At 47.0% G+C, this 19,733-nt stretch overlaps 1 protein-coding gene across 1 annotated transcript in view; it reads left to right on the top strand.

Annotated features, from left to right (window-relative positions):
- Positions 1–5,461: 5,461 nt before the first annotated feature.
- Positions 5,462–19,733, top strand: part of NHS (NHS actin remodeling regulator) — a gene marked incomplete at its 5' end in the record, with an annotated part of 49,453 nt that continues 35,181 nt past the window's right edge. The window contains 3 exons of the mRNA XM_029929618.1: positions 5,462–5,537; positions 7,289–7,441; positions 11,696–11,829. Of these exons, the coding sequence (XP_029785478.1) occupies positions 5,462–5,537; positions 7,289–7,441; positions 11,696–11,829 (363 nt within the window). The remainder of the gene's footprint in view (positions 5,538–7,288; positions 7,442–11,695; positions 11,830–19,733) is intronic.

Genomic DNA, 19,733 nt, shown 5'->3' on the forward strand with positions numbered 1-19,733 from the left:
ACCAAGAAGACAGAAATAAAGAAAAAAGAAAGTTCGAGAGCTCCAGACTTTCCTCTTTTGAGCTGTGGCCCCAGTGATGGCCTCTTTGGTCTTCTTTTGTGCCCAGTCCAGGAAAGGGAGCAGGGGCGTGGCAAGGACTCTGTCATTTCATTGGCTCCTCAGAACCACTCTAGGAAGGCTCTGGGGTTCCCACTTTGCAGAGAAGGGCGTAGGGGCCTCAAGAGCTGAGTCACTTGCTCTGGGTCCACTGCTGCTGTGACGCGCCTCCGTCCTTCCATCCCAGAGCTCAGGGTCTTCCCCGGCACAAATGCAGAGTCCTTCGTTGGGGAGTGGGTACCGCAGCCTCACCTATTTTGGTGACAGGCAGAAACCGAGCCCAAGTGGAACAGGACAGGACTCAGAGTGTAGAGAGTCCAAACCCTCATTTGTAAAGATGGGGAAGTGGACTCTGGGAAGGGTCAGTGACTGTACAAGGGCACAGAACTGCTAGGACCCAGGCCTCTGGTGGTCGTTGCGCAGAATGTCAGACATGAAGACAGCAACAACGGCGACAACAGGAATTAAACAGCACTCCTAGTGTGAAGCCTCATTTTATTTTAGAAGGAAAATATTTAGGGGAAATATTTTCAGGGGAAAAATCATTCTGGATCCTTTCAGTGTATAAATACATGCACAGACGTGTCCTGCTCTGTGGGTGCTGGAATGTTTCAGGACACTGGGACTTGTCAGAAAGCCTAGATTTTTCTGATGCTGAGGGGTCCATGTTGGATGCTGTGTCCGCAGTGGGAAACAAGGCTGAATTATGCGGCTCTGCAGAAAAGAAGGCTGGTGGGGACAGACTGGAAGCTGGCTCTGGTGGGAGGCTGCTCTGGAAGTGGCAGGAGCTCAGTGCTCCCTATCTGGTCCTTCCCCCACACTGCCCAGCAGAGTGGGCAAGGGGCTGGCTGCCAAGGAAGGAAGGGCAGGCAGGAATGAACGGTGGCACTTGAAGAAGCCCTCCCTCCGCAGCTCCCGGCAGATCTGAAAGCTCAGGCAGCAGCCACAGAGACCCTGCGCACATTTCTGTTTTGCTCACCTCGCTGACTGCGGCTGAGGACAGGCTTCGGCATAGCAGGAGCCTGGGGAGCAAACGGGTGACATATCTGTGACACTGACTCTTTCCGATGCTCATTCATATCGTAATGTGCCAACACGTGCCCTGCCGCTTTCTGTCACAGGGCAGCAGAACGGACGGTTTGTGGAGAGGTCTGTGCCCGGCGAGAAATCCTCGTGCCGCGTGGGTGCGGTGCGCGGGAGGAAGGAAGGCGGGTTAGGCGGACGGCGGACGTGGGCAGTTAGGCCTGTAGGCACTCCAGGAACATTTAAAAATCCAAGAGGCACTTCCGTTTCTGAATCCCTTTGCACATCTTTCTGAAATTTTCACCACACACAGCATTCAGACTTTGATTTCAGGTGCCACCTTCCCCCTTTCACTTCTGGAGAGTTTGAGAGAAGGAAGGAGCAGCGCGGGGAAGGGGCCAGCGGCAGGGGTGCGGCCTTGAGGCAGCGAGGCTTGGACGACAGGCCAGGAGTAAGCATTTTGCACTCTTTTCTCGGGCTGATCAAGCCGGAAGGGAGCGAGGAGCTCACAAGGCCAGGGCAGGCAGTGCTGGCCAAGCGCCAGCCCCAACAGGGCAGGAGGGGCTGAGGGCGGGATTCTGTTCCTGCCTCATCTTTACCCCTTCGCACCCATTCCCACACATGAGCCTCTTCCTGTCCTTAGAAATGGCCTTCTCCAAGAGGGTGGTGGCAGCTAGTTCTCCTCAACTTCCAAGTCAGTTCATTTCAGATGAACCCAGTGACCAGATCTGTGCTTTTAATACATCACTGTGAATCAGGTCTAGCGAATTCCATTATATCCAGAGTTTGACAGGGGAATGAACTAAGTTCAGTCTGTGAAGACTTTTCACTGCCCTGTGGACTTTTCCTACAATGGTATTGTCTTTCGGTGGTTTGGTTTTACGGTGTCTGTATTTCTGGAATATGACAGATCTATGGGCACTCTCTGGAAGACTCAGTCCTTGGTTACACCCAATCCTATGCATGGTGCAGACAGTAGCAATTTGGAATCTTTTATTTTTGATGTTGAGAAGCACTAGATACTTTTTATGTGGCAGACAGCCTACTCGACACCCGCCCCCGATCAGCCTTAGTTTGGGCAGACATTTCAGTATTCGTTTGGGGAAGAGCAGCAGCTTGGAAGCCACACAGACATAGTTTCTAGTCTCAGCTCATCCACTGGCCAGGGGTGTGAGACTTTGGAGATTTACATACTCTCTCTGATTTCTTTCTCCTTATCTGTAAAACGGGAGCAGTCCTTTCATCTTTGGGTTGTGCAAGGATCCCCTGAGCGCGGTACACTGATGGCCACCTCGCGTGTCCTGGGGCCCTCTGGGAGAGCCTGTGGTTTGGGGCAGGAGAAACGGGACAGCCACAGAACCTTTTTCTGCTGTAGGGGATAAAAGTGAGACATACAGCCCCATTTCCCATCATCCTCCGTGCCCTTATCTACCTCTGCTTTGGAAGGAGCGGGCAGGTACCAGCACGACAGGCAGCTGGCTTGAGGAAAGCACAGGGAATAGTGGGAGGGTGTGTGCGTTTTCTATTATCGCAGAACAACGTATTACAAATGTAGCAGCTTAAAGCACTATCTACTAATTATCTTGCAGTTTCCATGGGTCTGGAGTCTGGGCACAGGTCCCCTGGGTCCTCTGCTCAGGGTCCCAGTTGTCTGCAATTAAGTTTTGGTTGGGGCTGAGTTCTCATCTGAGGCCTGGGGGCCTCTCCCAAGCTCAATGGTTGTTGGCAGAATGCATTTCCTTGAACTTGTAGAACTGAGGCCCTCAGCAACTCCAGGCCGTCCGTTGTGACTGTCTGCCACCACATGCCACCCAGCCTTCTCCTCAGTGCGGCAGTTTGTTCAAGGGCAACAGGAACATTTCTCTGCTGCTGCTTGTCCCTTTTTTTTTTTTTTTTTAGGGCTTACCTGATTAGGCTAGATACACTCAAGAAAATTAGCTCCCTTTTGATTAACTAAAAGTCACAGGAATAGGGATCTCAAAATCCCCACTGCCATATAATGTAACATAATTCCCAGGTCCACCTACACTCGAGGGGCAGGCGGATAACACGGTACACACGGGAGCACAGGAATTTTGGAGGTTCTCCTAGAATTCTGCCTCCCACAGAGAGGCCCCCGATGTATCCAAATAAGCAGAGGAGGAACTTTGTTGCTTCTCTTTGTATCACTTTTATGAGGACAAGCATTACTGGGAGTACTGAGGCCACTAGCTTTCATGGCAGAGCCACGAGGCCACTAGCTTTCATGGCAGAGCCGCCGTGTATCTGTTAAACTGGGCAGAACGGGGGGCAGGACGCACCTGAAGATGTCAGACAACTTTGAAACGGCAGGGGTGCAATGAGCTTATGAATGAGTGTATTCAACTTTCATTGAACTGTTACTTAGAGAAAAGGAATAAATTTTAAGAAGGAAAATGGGAGTTTTCCCCGGAAGAGCTCCATTAGTGCCTGTGTGTCTGCCTCCAGTGGACACATAATACTAGTTAATGCTCTGGAACCAAAGGACAAAACTGAAAGCAAAGGGATTAAAGCGTTTTCCGTTCCTTCCCTGTCTAAGAGATAAACACAATTGTGGCAGCTGATGAATAAAATGTTTACCTGCTAATGCGTGGCAGAAATCCATTCCAGCTTCTCTGCAGATAAAGAAAAAGACGTGATGGGGAGAGGTAGGGATTCCTAGCCCTGAAGGCTGTCACTGAGAGAGCCGGGGCTTCCCGGGAGCCGTGACGCGGCTGCCTGGGCCCGAGCGCGCGCTAGTCTTTGCATCTGTGAATCCACAGCCCCGAGCTGCGGGCAGAGTTCTGCAGCCCAGGAGGCACAGCAAGAATGTGTTTATGGCATCAGCAAGCCAGGGGTACCCCCCCAAAATGCTTTCCCCCGCCAAATAACTTTGTATTTAATATTTAATAACAAAGAAAGAATTTTACTGATTTATGCTTTACTTTGGGATTGCCTGTGCAGAAAGGTGGAGATGGAGGGGTGGAGACTGCGACCCTTGCGGTGTGCGGGCCCTCAGAATTCGAGAGGTCTGAGCCGCCCCGTCCGGGAGAGGTGGGGCAGTAAATCACAGGAGGCGGCAGGGGGCTCTTCTCCAACCTCCTGCCTCCACGCAAAGGTGCATCTAAACCATTTTCCCACAGAACCAGAGAACATGCGCTCCAGGAGTGCGAGGATTCTTGTGGGTTTTGTCCTGTGCTCAACCCCAGCACCCAGCACCGTGCCTAGGACAGAAGAGCTATTTGGAAAACATCCCAGGGGTGGATAGAGGTTTTCACTTTCAGCGGTCTCTTCCCTCCCACCGTGTGGCCCATCTTCCTTCACTCGCAAGGTCCCAAGGTGTCATCACATAAAATTTTGTGTTTCTCACATATGCCACGTGATGAAAACGAATCTGAGTCGCTTTTCAAATACAGAGATGACTAGGCCTCTGTTGGAAATTCTGGTTCAGGAAGTCTCGGCTGGAGCCCAGGCATCTGTGTTTCTGACAGGCACTTCTGACGAGCCTTTTCTTCACCTGAGCACTGAAGTGAGCAGCAGGAGCTCAGCTCTTTCCCGCACTAAGATTAAGGAGCCACGGTGACTTGACCATGGTTTCTGAGGGGCTTATCACAAGTTAACATCCTGAGCTTCCGGTCAGTGGCTCTGTGAGAATGAGGAGCTCTAGAAGCCTCTGATCTATTCCCAAGTCACCTGGACCCAGCCCTTACTCCTGGCTCCTACCTTCCGGAAGGGATGGGCCTGGGAGAGGAGGTGCTCAGGGGTCCCTCTTTCCTAGAACTGCCCACGGAACTTCTTGGCCTCTGCTTTTCCCCAGGCAAGCTCTCTGTTCAGTCCTGTCTTCCAGCTGTCACGAGTACATGAATTCCCACCTACCTCTGTTAAGTCTGGTAATGACCTCTGCCCTGTTAGATGGTACTTGACCTCTGCATGCAGGCAGGGGCTGACTTCTGAGTCAGTCTTGGTCACTGAACCAGAGCATTCCTCCGAGGGGGGCTAAATGAAGCCTGTCTCAGCACTCCCCCTACTTTCCCCAGGAGAGACGGGAGGCTGTGATCCAGATGGAGCGTGCCCTTTCCACCCCGCGGCCTCTCTCACCTCATGTGAGGCCTGAAGAGGCTGGTTTCTCCTTCAGCAATTCCTCCCAGGGTTTCTTGTCCCCAGGACTCGGTGACCCTGGACTGGCTCACCAAGCACTTATGGTTTACAAGGAAAGCATTGAAGTTATAGAGTAACTCAAGAAAGAAAAGTTGCTGCCTTTATGCTTGGCCCCATAGAACTTTGCCCTAAGAACACTCTCCTCTACCCAGGAAGGTAATCCTGGCATCTCTAACACTTGGGCTCGAATTTCTTCTTGGACATTAAACACCAAGGGAGAGAACAATCTCGGTCCAAGGGAGTGGGCTGCTCTGTAGTTGGAGGTGAGACAATATACTAGCGTATTTGCTTATGGCCGTCCAATAGAATAGGTGCCTATAGCTATTTAAACCTAAACTCACATTTTTAAAAAATTAGAAAGTGTTTAATAGCCAATGTGGCTAGTGGCTACCACATTGGATGGCACAGCTAACGGGGCATTTCATCATCACAGAAGTTTCTGTTGGATGGCACTGTTTTAAAGGTATGGCATTGTGCCTTTGACCCTGTCCGTGTGATGTGTCTTCAGCATCTTTGGAAATCTGTCTTTGTTTCTATTGGAAGTCCTTGTGGTTATGATGTATTATTCTAGGGGGAAAAAAACCCACTATTGAAGACTGCATTAGAAAACAAAATCAAAACCAAATATAATCGCCGTAAGTGCAGTACTGGGGGAAAGGGATTAATTATCAAAAGGTTGCACTTTCCCTGGTTTTCTTCTTTCCCTTCTAGATTATCTGGTTCTGTGTAAGGTTTCCCAGACAAGTGAAGTGATAACCCAGACTTAGAAAAGGATCCGAGAAGAACCAAACATCTGTTTGGGGCACGGGAACACACAGTTGGGCAGAACACCCCCAAATGCCGCACTGGGGAAAAGAGGGAAGGCAGGAGAAGGGGACAGTGAGACCTGGAGGAACGGGGGTCTGCTCGGGAGAGCAGGCCTGGCAGGTGAGGCTGGAGGCCAGTGCTCGCCATCCCTGAGGCCGGCAAGCTGCCCGGCGAGCTGCGCCGTGCGTTCCTCCGCGCAGTCATATCCTAACCAGACTCCTCTTGCGTAGGACCGTTTCCTCCCGTAAGAGTTTATCTTCAACTCCCGGCAGATCTCCATCCTAGACTCAGTATATGCATGAAGCAGGCCTAGGGTTTAAATGCTGTGTTTGGGGAAAGAGGCCTCCTTCCCTAGGACTTGCAGGGAAGGCACGCCCCTCCTCACTGAACCCCTGGTACCTCTGCAATGGGCTCTTCAGTGCTTGTCCTGTCCCTGCCTGACGCTCGGGAAGCTGAGCAATGCGTTGAAAGATAGCAGGCGACGGAGTCAGAGGGTGGAAGGCAGGGTAAGGTGAAACAGTGAGGCCTGGGGGCCCAGGGTCACAGGACACAGAACAGGGGAGAAGCAAAGTTCAGGGGGGCCTTGGGAGCAGGTGAACAGGACTATAGTTCCGAGGCCCTGTGGCCAGAAGACTGGAGCTGGGGTGGCCTTTTTGATTCATTCCTGAGGCTTTTCTCTGCATTCTTTTTTAAAAATCTTCATTTATTTGTTTGGGGGAGGGGAGGGGCAGAGAGGGAAGAGAGAAAGAATCCCAAGCAGGCTCATTGTGGGGCTCAAACTCACAAACCCTAAGATCATGACTTGAGTCAAGACCAGGAGTCAGACGCTTAACTGACTGAGCCGCGCAGGTGCCCCTCTGCATTCTTGGAAGGCAGGACCTCCCGTGCCACCCCATAAGCATGGCTGGCCAGGACTTTGTCCAGGTTGATGAGCGACTGTGTCAGAGAGCATAAAGTGAAGGTGCGGAGAGGATGTTAGCTGGTCACCGGCAAGTGGTTGGTGTCCTGGGGTCTCCTATCTCTTAGATCAGGGACAAAGGTTGTCTCATACTGTAAGCCACAGACCTTTTCCCTGCCCTGCGTGAGTTCCAGCAGTCTGGACTTCACTCCACACAGACTTCCGCCCCTCACCTCCACACGCAGAGTCTGCCAGATGCACAATTAAAAGCTTGTGATGTATAACGGCCCGTTTCCGTCTGTCTCGCAGCCGTCTCGAACCTGGACACCGAGAGTAAGCTGAGCGTCTACTACCGCGCCCCGTGGCCCCAGCACAGGGGCATCTTCCTCCCAGCCACGAGGCCGCCCTGCGTGGAGGAGCTGCACCGCCGCGCCCGGCAGAGCCCGCAAGCCCTGCGCAGAGGTACTGCTCTCGGGACTGGGGCGGGGGGGGGGGGGCGCTTTCCAGGGAGAGGGCTCGGAGCTTGTCCATCTGAGGCTGGTTCTCTGTGCCACCAGTCCCAGCACCTCCCCATGTTACAGCAAGTACTTTGAAATGATCCGTTTTCTGCCCTGAAATGAAATTCATGGGTAATATCACCTGCTTATATACACAATTAAAAGTAGCATCATGGTCTGAATAGGATAAAAAGAATTTCAAAGGAAAATTATAATATTTGCAGTACACGATGCCTGGGCACAACTGCACTAGGAGATATAATGAAGCAGTCACATGTTTGTGCCTATCAAAAGTAGGTTCGGATTAAGTCATGATGAAGAATAGAGGGAAATGAAGGAGTTGAAGGGCAGAGGACACAGCCGTCAAAACTGGTATGTTCTGCATGTGTTAAACATGAGCAAAGACAGACCAGAAAAAAACCTTTCGGTTAAAATTAAAAGGGAATTAGGTTTGACTCAGAAATCAGTTCTAGGCTTTTCTCTTACAAGAAATTCTGGTGGGACACTTGTGGGGCCTGGGGCGCTCTCTCACTGTTTAGGAACATCCTTGCGTTGTAGGGGGCCTGCCGTCCCCGGCCCCTGCCTACACCTCCCCCAGCGGAGTCCGCTCCTGCGGAGGACTTGTGGTCTGGCCCACTCGGCAGCAGAGCGCGTGGAAGCCTGGAGGGGCCGGAAGCCTTGCTTAGGGTCACATACGGCCCATCAGGTAGAGTTGCCAAGGCCCAGAGCTCTTTTCCTCCTCACCATACACTGTCCCAGGAAAATCAATATTTCGCTTTCTCTCTCTGGCCCGAGAAAGCTAGGGATAGGCACAGAACAGTCAGGGTACAAGATAACAGCCTTCTCTTACTTTCCAGTGGCTAAAAACCATTCTCATTAGGACAAGAAGATTAAAAACTGGCATCACCCTTTTAGAGACCCCTAAATTGGATATGAGAAGTTGGCATGCCAGCTCTTATGGCCTTTAGATTTTCACTGTGGAGACACATGGTAGTTGTACATTCAAGGTCTTTTTTTTTGCAAATTCCCTGTGTTCCTTTAAGGAATGGTATTTTCCAAAAGCATTACAATTCAAATAAAATAATGTCATTAGCAGGATGGAAAAATGACAAATTTATTTTCAGTTTATCTTCTTCCACATATGTATGACTTCTCCCTTTTCCCATATCCCTGTCTTCTCCCCCTTTAATGAAATAATTAACCTACTAATAACCCTAACACAACTGTTTCTAAAAATTCCCCTTGGTTATGAGTAGCAGATATTGTAACACTTGATCAGTATCTTCTAGAAGTATCTCTGGCATTCTTACTATTCATTTTGACTTTTTAAATTGAGTCACTTCGATTTTATAGCTGGCTGAAAAGTCCTTCTTTACCACATTTTTAGTGCAAGACACCTTCTGGAAATCTTCCTTAACATACCCCCCTTCCTCTGCAGCCTTGATTAGGCCCCTCCTCTAACATCATCCTCTGAGTCCTCCCAACGGCGCCACTTCCGAGCTCGGGTCATAACTAACCTCCTACAGGCCTGTCTCCACTATTAATCCGTGAGCAACTCAAGAGCTAGGATGATGTTTTATTCATTTTTTTTTAATTCACATCACTTAGCATGAACCTGACACGGAGTAGGTCCTCAATGGATGTGTGTGTGAGTAAATCAAACTCTGTAGAAAACTGGCTGAGCACTGAGGGCATAGAATGACGGCAGGGAATCTGAGCATTCTCACTAAATACTTTCTCTGATCCCATCATCAGAGAGGTTGAGTTATGTTAGCCCTTTAGACACAATTGTTTTTATCCCTTTATTATTATTCATAAGTCATCCCTGATTAGATTTTTCCAGACTCAACCAGATAACAGTAAGCTGCTTGTAAGCTATCACATCTCACTGGGTTGTCAGGTTTGGACTTAATGACAGAACTGAGGAACAGCAAGTGCCAATATCAATTTTCTCAGAACTTCCTCCTGGGGGCTAACAGTGGGGTATGGGGCCTCCTGGGGTTTTGGAAGGAGACCTCGGAGCGGCGTCTTGCCATCCACAGACTGGCTTTCTCTGAGGTTGTCTCAACAGCACATCTTGGGGGTAGTAGTTTTAATAGCACTGCGGAGAGCCGTTAACAGGAGTTATAGGCATCATAGAATTAAAAACATGCAGTGTGGAATTAAAATTAGAAAGTGACTTTTTTTTTTTTAAAAAAAAAAACCTTGTCCAAGAAACACAGGAGCTTAGCAGTGCCTTCATCAGAATACCACTTCTGCCATCTGGTGGCTGTGATGAACACCTCGCCGGCCACGGCCTTGCTCCTCGAATGCCACAGTGACCTTCCCCATAGGGTCCCCATGTGGACAGCTGGAAGATCTGGGCTGCCACCAGGAGTGAGTGGCTAACAAAGCACAGCCCAGCGAAACTGGGGGGGGGGTGGCAGCACTCTGCTCCTTTTAGAGATGAGGCTGTAAGGAGGGAGCTGAGGGGGTACAGATCAGAACCTAGAATTGGCAGCCTTCAAGATCTGCATGATAGCCACCCCCTCAATAAGGTCCACAAGGTCCAAGCACTGTGCTAAACCTAGAGTCCGAGGGTAATGACTAGCATCCGGGCCCTGCCCACGAGGGGTGCCTGGCCGTGAGGGCGCTCCCAGCAGTGATTCGGGTGTGCGGAGGCAGCCGCCCAAAGCAAGGTGCGCCTCAGTGGGTTTCAGATTATTCGGGACCTGATTCCTTTCCCCCTCCTTCTTTTTTCTTGGCAGTTCTTTATGCTCAGAGCCAACAATGGCTTTAAGTGATGCCACTGTTTGTCTCTAAGAGAGAAATTACTAAGTGTCTATAAAGAGAGATTTACATTTTATATTTCCTTTCCTTTCAGGGTTCAGGGCTGAGTTGTAAGTTCCATTAGCCTAAGGGAAGAAGGACCAAGTCTACTGCAGTTTCAGACTCTAGTAGATGAATGTTCTCCCCACCCCACCACCAGAAAAAAGTATTTTCAGGGAGTCATTAATCTAGCCTGCCTCTTCCCAGCCTAGAGCAAATGAAAGAGAGAGATTTAAGAAAGTGTAGGAAGGGAGCAAGTGACTGGGAAATGGAGTTGCTGTCTGCCTCCTGACTCCCTTCTTCTGACCTTTTTCCTAACCAGTAACACCTGTATTCTACTTGGGATGAATTTTAAAATGTAACTTTTTCTTTGTGCTGCCCGCTTAGAAAAGCCCACTGTTTGCAGAGGAAAAAAGAAGGTGGCGCTGGATGTAGGCACTTTAACAAGGAAGACATTTATTTCAAAAGGTCTTTCTGATAAACACTGGCTGTGGCAGCCGTTTAGCAACAACTGCATATATGTATGTGACGTTGGATCTTGGATTTAGGAGGGGCCCTGAGATTTCAGGCCCTGGGCAGCAGGGTGGCTTTTAGCACGCTGGGCATGCTTTGGAGCTCGCCGAGACGCCCAGGGAGCTAACCCGTGCTCTTGGCACCTTAGTGATTCTCGCTGAGCAGCCGGGAGCACGTCATCCCGCCCGTGGAACTCTCCTGGCTTTCCCCAGAGGTAGCTTTACTCCTAAATCAGACAACGGCCATCACTGGGATTCCTTTACTGACTGTTAGGCATGACGGGGCTTAGACGGCTGCAGTGATGTGCTGGTCACAGGTTTCTTTCTAAAAAATTAAATGTAGATAAATAATTGCATGACCGAAAGATAAAAGCCCTGATGTGTAGCACCCAATACTCCCACCATGGCCTGCTTACAGCTATAGTAGTTTAAAATCGGGCCTGCAAAGCCCCTGCGTGGCCAGCAGTCAGCACCCCTGAGCCCGTGGCCCCTCACTTACCGGAAGGCTGTGGGGGGGGGTGTTCCTGGTGCTCCCCGGCGGTGTGCCTGCGCCTACAGTCCACTCTAGCGTCAATGTCAGCGAGTCTTCCACCGTTGTTCAAGACTTTGGTTTGCTCATGTTGTTTTAAAATGAGTCATGTTGAAAAATGTACTGCTTTTTCCAGACTCAGAGAGCCATCTCGTAGAAAGATGACGAGATGGACCCACTAAAATGTAAGCGCCAATCTTCATGTAAAGTGAACGTTTAGTTCGGAACCATTCCGAAGATCTTGTTTGGTATACAGATGAGCAGTAATAGCAAAAACATTTTTTCTAGCCTTTTGCTCATCCTCCTGAGGGGGGAAGAGAAATGGAAAATGCTGAGGATGTTTCTGTATCATTGTGTTTTCTGCCCCCAGAACACCGCAGCAGGAGCGACCGCCGGGAGCAGAGAGCCACAGCCCCGCTGGCTGTCGCGGCTCCTCCACTGCCCGCCTACCCCCCAGTGCACGGCCAGAGGCGGCGCGAGGCGAAGGACCGGCACTTCCTAACGGTGAGCTTGGTGGCCGGCCAGCAGCCCTGTCCTTGCTCATCAGAAAGCATGAGTGGGTCTCAGGAGTCACAGTGGATGAAGCTGGGCCCTGGGAAAGCGAATCATGGGCATTGGAGAGCAACTGGATTCCCCCCTTGCATTCATGCCTCTTTTGGGGGCTAGAGTGGGGGACTCAAGTATTTTTTTAGGTACCTGCTTGCACAATACAGCAAAGCAGTAATAATTAAGGACTTGTAAGTCAGAGGGAAAAATTTGCTTCCAGCACTAGTTTTTGGGCGTACAGGTGGAAAGATAGGGCAGGCTATATCTTTGCCCTCAGTTCCCTCATCTCTAATATGGGGATATTAACAGCACCTACCTCATAAAGTCTGAGGGTGAGAGGAGAGAAGACATGGAAAGAACGAAGCACAGTGCCTGGCACAGAGTATGACCTCGACACATGTTAACTGTCACTAATTGGCTGGTGATCGTGAGGATGACTCGGTGGGGGTGGGCTGGGGAAGCAATGGTGGGAAAAATGACCATTTGAAGATGAGCCATGTCCTCGTCTCCTGCTCCGCATGCTCTAAAGGAGGCTAGTTTTCAGGTAGTGCCCCCGTCACTGCTGGGGATTTTGGCTGTGCCCGGATGGCTGTAACTCAGCGCCGGCCCCCAAGGACGGAGCACAGAGGAAGCTGAGCCCAGCTCAGAACCCCTACAAATGCCATCATGCCGGGTGTGCTTTCCCAGGCCTCGGTGGCCATAGGTGAGCACTCAGGGCCTCTGAAGAGGGCAGCGTTGACGGGAGCGGCTGTGCTTTCTGTGACCACGTCAGCCCACGTGGCTGCCAGAGTCAAAAGAAGTTACAGGTGTGGGTCTAAGTTGAGGATTTTACATGAAATTAACTTTGTGTGTATGATGATAAACCCTGCACCCTTATGGTTTTTACACTATGCAAAATAGATGCAAAATATTTGGAACACATGACCCCCACCTCCCAGCTGAGACTAGATGGCAGCTACATGCGTCTTCGTGCTGTAACCCCTCCGGTGCAACGGTGAGCGGAAAGGTCTCCTTCCCGTGGCTGCGCGGTGGGCGTCCGCTCGGCGCCCCAGTACACTCAGCTGCACTGCTGCAGTGCAGCCCAGGGAGGAGCGGGGAAGGTGCGAGACTCTTAGGGCCTCCTAGGGCTTTATATAGAGCAGTTACACATGCTAGTGATTTGTCACAAAAGCCCCTGCTCGACTAAAGTTCTTATTAAGCTCAAATCTGCTTGCTAAAGCATTTGCTTTTAATGAGGCATTTTCTGCATAAAAATGCTAAAAATATTTTTCCATTCATTATAACATGTTTTGTGGCTCATTATTTTTTTCAGGGGGGTGGGTGGGAGAGACGAATGTTGAGCATTTACAGAAATGACATAAAAATATCACCATTTGTCATATCTGCATAATTTTTATAAACTCTAAATGCCAAAGTAAGGCTATAGGAAACAGCCTAGAATAGTAACAGTGAAAGTGCCTCAATGACCCAACAAACATCAATAAGTGAAGGGGTCTAGATCATACTTACTATTATCATTTGAGATGGGTACACTTTCTGGTTTATGTATTTCCAAGTAATTGGGGGAGATTGTTTCATTTCTCTGAGTTGAGGTCACCAAGTTCATCTAAGATCTTCCATTCAGGCTCTCCCTCTCAGACCTGGAGGGGATGCAGAATACAGAACACAGTTTGATGCATTAGGCTCACACAGGCTACATATTGCTGCAAAAGAAAAGGCTGCAGGGACAGGACATTTGCAACCAAATCACTAGACAGACCTTTTCTTACATACCGAATTGTTGGATAGACATTTTCTTAGACAGCAACTCTCCTTTCATCTATGAGATTCTGATACGTGATCTTCCACAGCCCTGCACCCTGTGGTACTGTAGTTTGCCCACTAATGGTAGAGACTGTGAAGTCAAACTGCCTGGAATGTGAGCACCAGCTCTACCGCTGGCGAGCCGTGTGACCCTGGACAAGTTCATCATTGCAGTGCCTCAGGGACGATAGTACAAAGCCCGAATGTGGAAGTATATGTAAACAGTACCTGATGCACAATAAGCACTCTATGTATTAGACATCACCATCATTAATAGCCACTCAAGTTCGTGAAGTATCAGTGATATATAGTGATAAGATTCCAGGTCTAAGTAGGTTTACATCCCAGCCCTCCCATTTTCTTGGTTGTGTTTGAAAAAGTCAGATCTTTCTGAGTCCCAGTTTCTTTGTCTGTAAAATGGGGATGATAATAACTTCAATTTTAGAAGGTTGCTAAAGACTTAATATGATGTAATATAAATACAATTAAGTTGTATATGAAAAAGTGCCTAAAACACACAAATACCTGAATCTATATTTATAATCACTTCGAATAAAACTTTTGCCACCAAATGAAAAGCCTGTAATATATATTCACATATAAGACTGGAGGAAGTATAAGTTGTTACACTCTTTCTAGAGGTCAATTTCCCAATAATTATGCTAAGTGAAGTCAGACAACTACCATATGATTTTACTTCTATGTGGAATATAGAAACCAAAACAAGTGACAAACAGAAAGAGACCCATAAAATACAGAGAACAAACGGATGGTTGCCAGGGATAGGCAAAATGGGTGAAGGACGATGGGAGGTACGGGCGTCCAGTCAGGGCACGACTAAGCCCTGGGGATACAAGGCGCAGCAGAGGGACTCAAGTCAGCGGTATGTAACAGTGGTGGGTGGGGACAGAGCGCAGCGCAGCGCAGGCTTGTCCCACCACCGTCGTACACCTGAAACTAATGTAATGTTGTGTCTCAATTATACTTCAATAAAAAGTAAATAAAAGTGGCCAAACACCACCACCTGTGAGATGGGGTGCCTGGCTGGCTCAGTCAGTAGAGCGTGCAACTCTCGAACTTGGGGTTGTGGGTTCAAGCCTTACACTAGGTATAGAGATGACTTAAAAAAATAAAATCTTTAAAAAAATATACTCTTTGATTCAGCAATTCTGGGTCTAGGAATTTATCCCAAGGCAATAATGGGCATGTATGCAAAGATTTATTCACTAAGGTGTTCATCAAAGCACGGTTTAGAATAGGAAAAATACTTACAAATACGTTAAATATCCACAGTAGTTAATTCTGATATTGCATTTTATCATGACTATATCAAAAATAGTGTTATAAAAAGAATATTCAATGAAGTGGAAAATGTATATATTTTATCAGGGATTTTTAAATAGTGTATAAAACTGTATAGTATGAGCTCAAAAAATGTCTACGGGTGAGCATATATAATATACACACACTCATGTATAGGAAAAAGACCGGAAGGCTATCTATCTACCTGTGGCTCCCAAACCGTGCGAGGAGATGCCCCAGCGCACCGTAGTGCGGTCCTAAGGGCTTACTGGATACTGTGAATTTTCAAGAGGTACAGTGTCCTCTGTTTGTACCTGGTGATGGCTCCAAGGTGGCCTCATAGCTCTTACAAGTGGAAAGCTTGGTTCCTTGATGTGTTATTTAAATAAAAGTTCTCCAAAGGGAATACACAGGAAACTGACCAATTTAGCTTTAAAAAAAAAAAAAAAACCCTCTGTCAGCTGAAAATTCAAGGTTTGTCTCCCAACTTTACTGTCCAGCTTCAAGGGTGGCAAAGGAGATAAACCGTTTTCCAGAGGAATTCGAAACCTTCACAGTTTAGATAATCCCAATGCTCTACAAATTGTTTCAGAGCACTGAAAATAAAGTAGAACTTTCCCATTTCTTTTATAAATCTTTTATGAAGGTTTGATACCTAAACCTGGTAAAGACTGGGAGGAAGGGAGGGAACTATATACCAATATCACTCATGATTATTAATGCAGAAATACTAAAATGTTAGAAAACAGAATACCACATTAAGAAGTTAATATACCATGACCAAATGGGATTTACTCTACAAAGGGAAGGTTGGTTTAATATTAAATCTATTTATTAGTATCATACCATATTAATTGATCTAAAGGAAAAAACCCATATGATTATCTCCATAGGTGCTGGAGAGGCCTTAAATAAAATTTAACACCTGTTCTTTATAAAAAGACTCGAGGAAATAAGAATTGAGTGGTACTTCATTAACAAGATAAAATATATACACCTTGGTCCTAAAGCCGGTGTCTTAATGGGGAAACACTAGAGGCATTTCCACTAAAATTAGAACAAGGCAAAGATGCTCACTATCTCTGCTACTAATTAGCACTATACTAGAGAGATTAATCATTGCAATGAGACAAAATAAATCAACTACAGGCATACGAATTAGGAAGAAGTAAAGCCCTATCTAGTTGCAGATGATATGATACTACAGGATTTTCCTGGTAGACAATCAATGATAAAACTCAAATGGTAAAAGAATTCAGTAACGTAGTAGGATACAAACACAAAAATCAATACCCTTCATTTACACAAATGATAGCCAATTAAAAGACCTACTAGTAGGGAAGACTCCATGTATAGCAATAACAAAGAAGATTAAATACTTAGGAATTAATTTACCAGGAATGTGCAAAACCTCTATGAGAAAAACTAGAAGGCATTCTTCAAAGACACAAAATTAGACTTTCTCAAATGAAAGGATGTCCCCTGTCCTTGGATAGAATGATTCAGCATTATAAGCAAGTCAGTTCTAAGTTAATTTATAAATTTAACACAATCTCAATAAAAATACCAATAAGCTTCCTTTTAAATGGAGTTAGACTCATCGATACTAAAGTTCTTATGGAAAAACAAAACATTCAAGCATAGCCAGGAAAACGGTGACCAAGGAAACCGGTAAGGCGCGAGTAGCTCTACCAGACATTAAAATCTCTTTAAAGCCTCGAAAATGACAGCATTACAACAGTGTGGTACTGATACATCAATAGAAAAATATACCAGTAGAAAAGAATACAAAATCCAGAAATCAACCCAAGTATATATGAAAATATAATGTACGATAAAGGCAGTATTTCAAAACACTGAGGCAAAAGACAGGTTTCTTCTTCCTGATGCTAGAACAACTGGGTGGCCCCGGGTAAAAGACAGGTTTCATTAGAGTCTCTCAATCTCGGCACTACTCTTCGCTGTGGGGGCTGTCCTGGGCATTGTGACATTTAGCAGCCCGCGTGGCCACTACCCAGGAGGTGACAGGAGCACTCTTCCCCTCTGTGTGACAACCCAAAAGGTCTCCAGATAGTGCCACATGTCCCCTGGTGAGACAAAATTGTCCCTGGTTGAGAGCCATGTAATGAGATCCATACCTCACACAATATACAAGATAAAGTTCCTAATGGATGAGGGACCTAAATATATAAAATGAAACCATACAAGTACTAGAGCAAAACAGAGTTGAATTATTTTTTTAAAGGTTTTATTTTTAAGTAAACTCTACACCCAGCGTGAGGCTCTAACTGACAACCCCTAGATCAATAGTTGCATGTTCTATGGACTGAGCCAGCCAGGCACCCTGGGGTCGATTATTCTTTAACCCTAGTCTAGGAAAAGGTTTTCCAACTCTGACTCAAAATACAGAGGCAGTAAAAGATTGATAAGCTTGAACAGTAAATATTTTTGCATGCTCAAACACCAGAAACAAAGTAAAAGATAAGCAAAAACTGGGAGAAAATATATGCAATATGTACCACAGATAAAAGATTATTATCACTAATAGATAAATACCTCTTCAAAACTGAGGGACAAAGAAAGGAATAAAAACCTAGTAAAAAAAAATGGGGGGAAAGCCTTGAACAGACAACCCAGAAAACACAAAAGTGTTGCTTAAACTTAAGAAAACTGTTCAAACTTACAACTAGAGAAATGCAAACACTGAGAATTCATCATCTAATTACAGTGGCAAAAATTAAACAATATGACAATATATAATTTGATTGGTGAAAGTGGGGGCAGGGGTTGGGGCAGACAGGCACTCACAATGCTGGAGGAAAGGCAAACCTGGTAGAGCCGATGTAGCTGGAAAGGAACAAAACTACACCCTCAATAATACAAAAAGATCAATCACTGCAGTGTTGTTTAAAATCACAAGATATTGGTAACGACCAAGACGCCTCTACATAGATGGATGTATTTAAGAAGTATTTATCTATTAGTGATATTAGCCCTTTTTCTGAGGCTCCTGTACCCATGGTGATGGAAGAAACTACAGGACATCCACACAGTGGAGGAGCACTGTGCAGCTGGGGGCGGGGGCGGGCATGAGGAAGGTCTTTCTGAACTAACAAGGAGTGATTTCCCGGATGTATTAAGTGAAAAAGGCAAAGCCCAAGGGTCCAGGCCCAAGGTGACAGTGTAGGAAGGCGCTGAACTAAACTCCTCCATGGAACACACCAAACTGCACCTATTAATAGAACAATTCCTCCTGAAGAAGAACTGAGGGCTCAATCAACAGCTTCTGAACAACCAAAGATGGAGAGAACAGCAAGAAAGAGAAGAGCCACAGTAACAAAGGGAACCCCTACACCCACGCTGGGAACAGCAGAGGGGAGGGACAGTACTGAGGAACAGAGAACAGATCCCTCTGTCCTTGGGCACAGAAAAAAACAGCCACAGTTTTAATGAGCAACTAGCTTATAAAAGACACAACACTAGAACTCTGCTAAGCAGTGGAGGAGCTGTGGGAAATGTTCTCCGGGTCAGAGGGAGTGGAGAATGACACAGTTTATGTTCCCATGCCACCTTAAAAGCCTAGAATGCAACAGGGTCCAGCCACCGTAACAGGTGGGTTTGGTCCTCACAGTGACCTTGCAACTTCAGCGAGCCCAGGGTCTGCAAGACCACACCAACCCTGGTCACAATGGGACACAGAAAAAAAAAAAAGGCTTAGTTTCAAAGAGTCAAGGAACAGCTGGAGTGCTCTCTCCCACTCCAACTTAAAAGCCCAGAGACTAGGGGTACCTGGGTGGCTCAGTCGTTAAGCTTCCTAAGCCCCGGCTTCCAGGTTGGTTCAGGTCATGATCTCAGGGTTCGGTTCGAGCCCCTCTTCTGGCTCTGTGCTGACAGCACGCTCAGAGCCTGGAGCCTGCTTCAGATTCTGTGTCTCCCTCTCTCTCTGTCCCTCCCCTGCTTGCGCTATCTCTCTGTCTCTCAAAAATAAATTAAAAAAAAAAAACATTAAAGAAAAAGAGTGCTCTTCCTGGAGCTGGCAAACAAAAGTCAGTGGGGAATAGAAACCAGCCCTTTCACCTCATTAAGAGATACATCTTAAAAGCTTATTTAAAAAAAAAAAAGCCCAGAGTACAACAGGGCTTGGCTCACAGTGAGCTTGTGACCTCAACTATCCCAGGGCGCCCAAGCTACCACAGCCCACAGTGACCACCCTGTGGTGCTGGAGCACACAAACTAAGCCACATTTTAGTTTTTAATTAAGAAAATTAGTTTATTTTTTATTTTTTTTAATTTGCCTTGGTTTTTATTTTTTCTTTTGGGTTTAATTTTTCTTATGTTCTTTATTAATTTTTGAGAGACAGTGGGAACAGGGGAGGGTCAGTGAGACAGGGAGACACAGAATCCGAAGCAGGCTCCAGACTCTGAGCTGTCAGCACAGAGTGCGACGCGGGGCTCAAACCCACAAACTGTGAGATCATGACCTGGGCTCGAATCCACGAACCATGAGATCATGACTTTAGCCGAAGCCGGACGCTCAACCGACTGAGCCACCCAGGCGCCCCTCTTTTTGGGTTTTTTCTTTTCCTCTTATTTAAAATTTTTAATTTTATTATTTTTTCTTCTATCTATAAAAATCCGTGGTTTAAAAGAGTAACTAACATATGCAGCCAAAGCTCCAGCCAGCCAGACAGCAAAAGTCACCAAACACACACCCTCTACAGAGGGGACAGCATACACAAGACCACTCCATCAAGTTA

Source organism: Suricata suricatta, chromosome X (assembly GCF_006229205.1).
Source record: "Suricata suricatta isolate VVHF042 chromosome X, meerkat_22Aug2017_6uvM2_HiC, whole genome shotgun sequence".
NCBI classification, from domain to species: Eukaryota; Metazoa; Chordata; class Mammalia; order Carnivora; family Herpestidae; genus Suricata; species Suricata suricatta.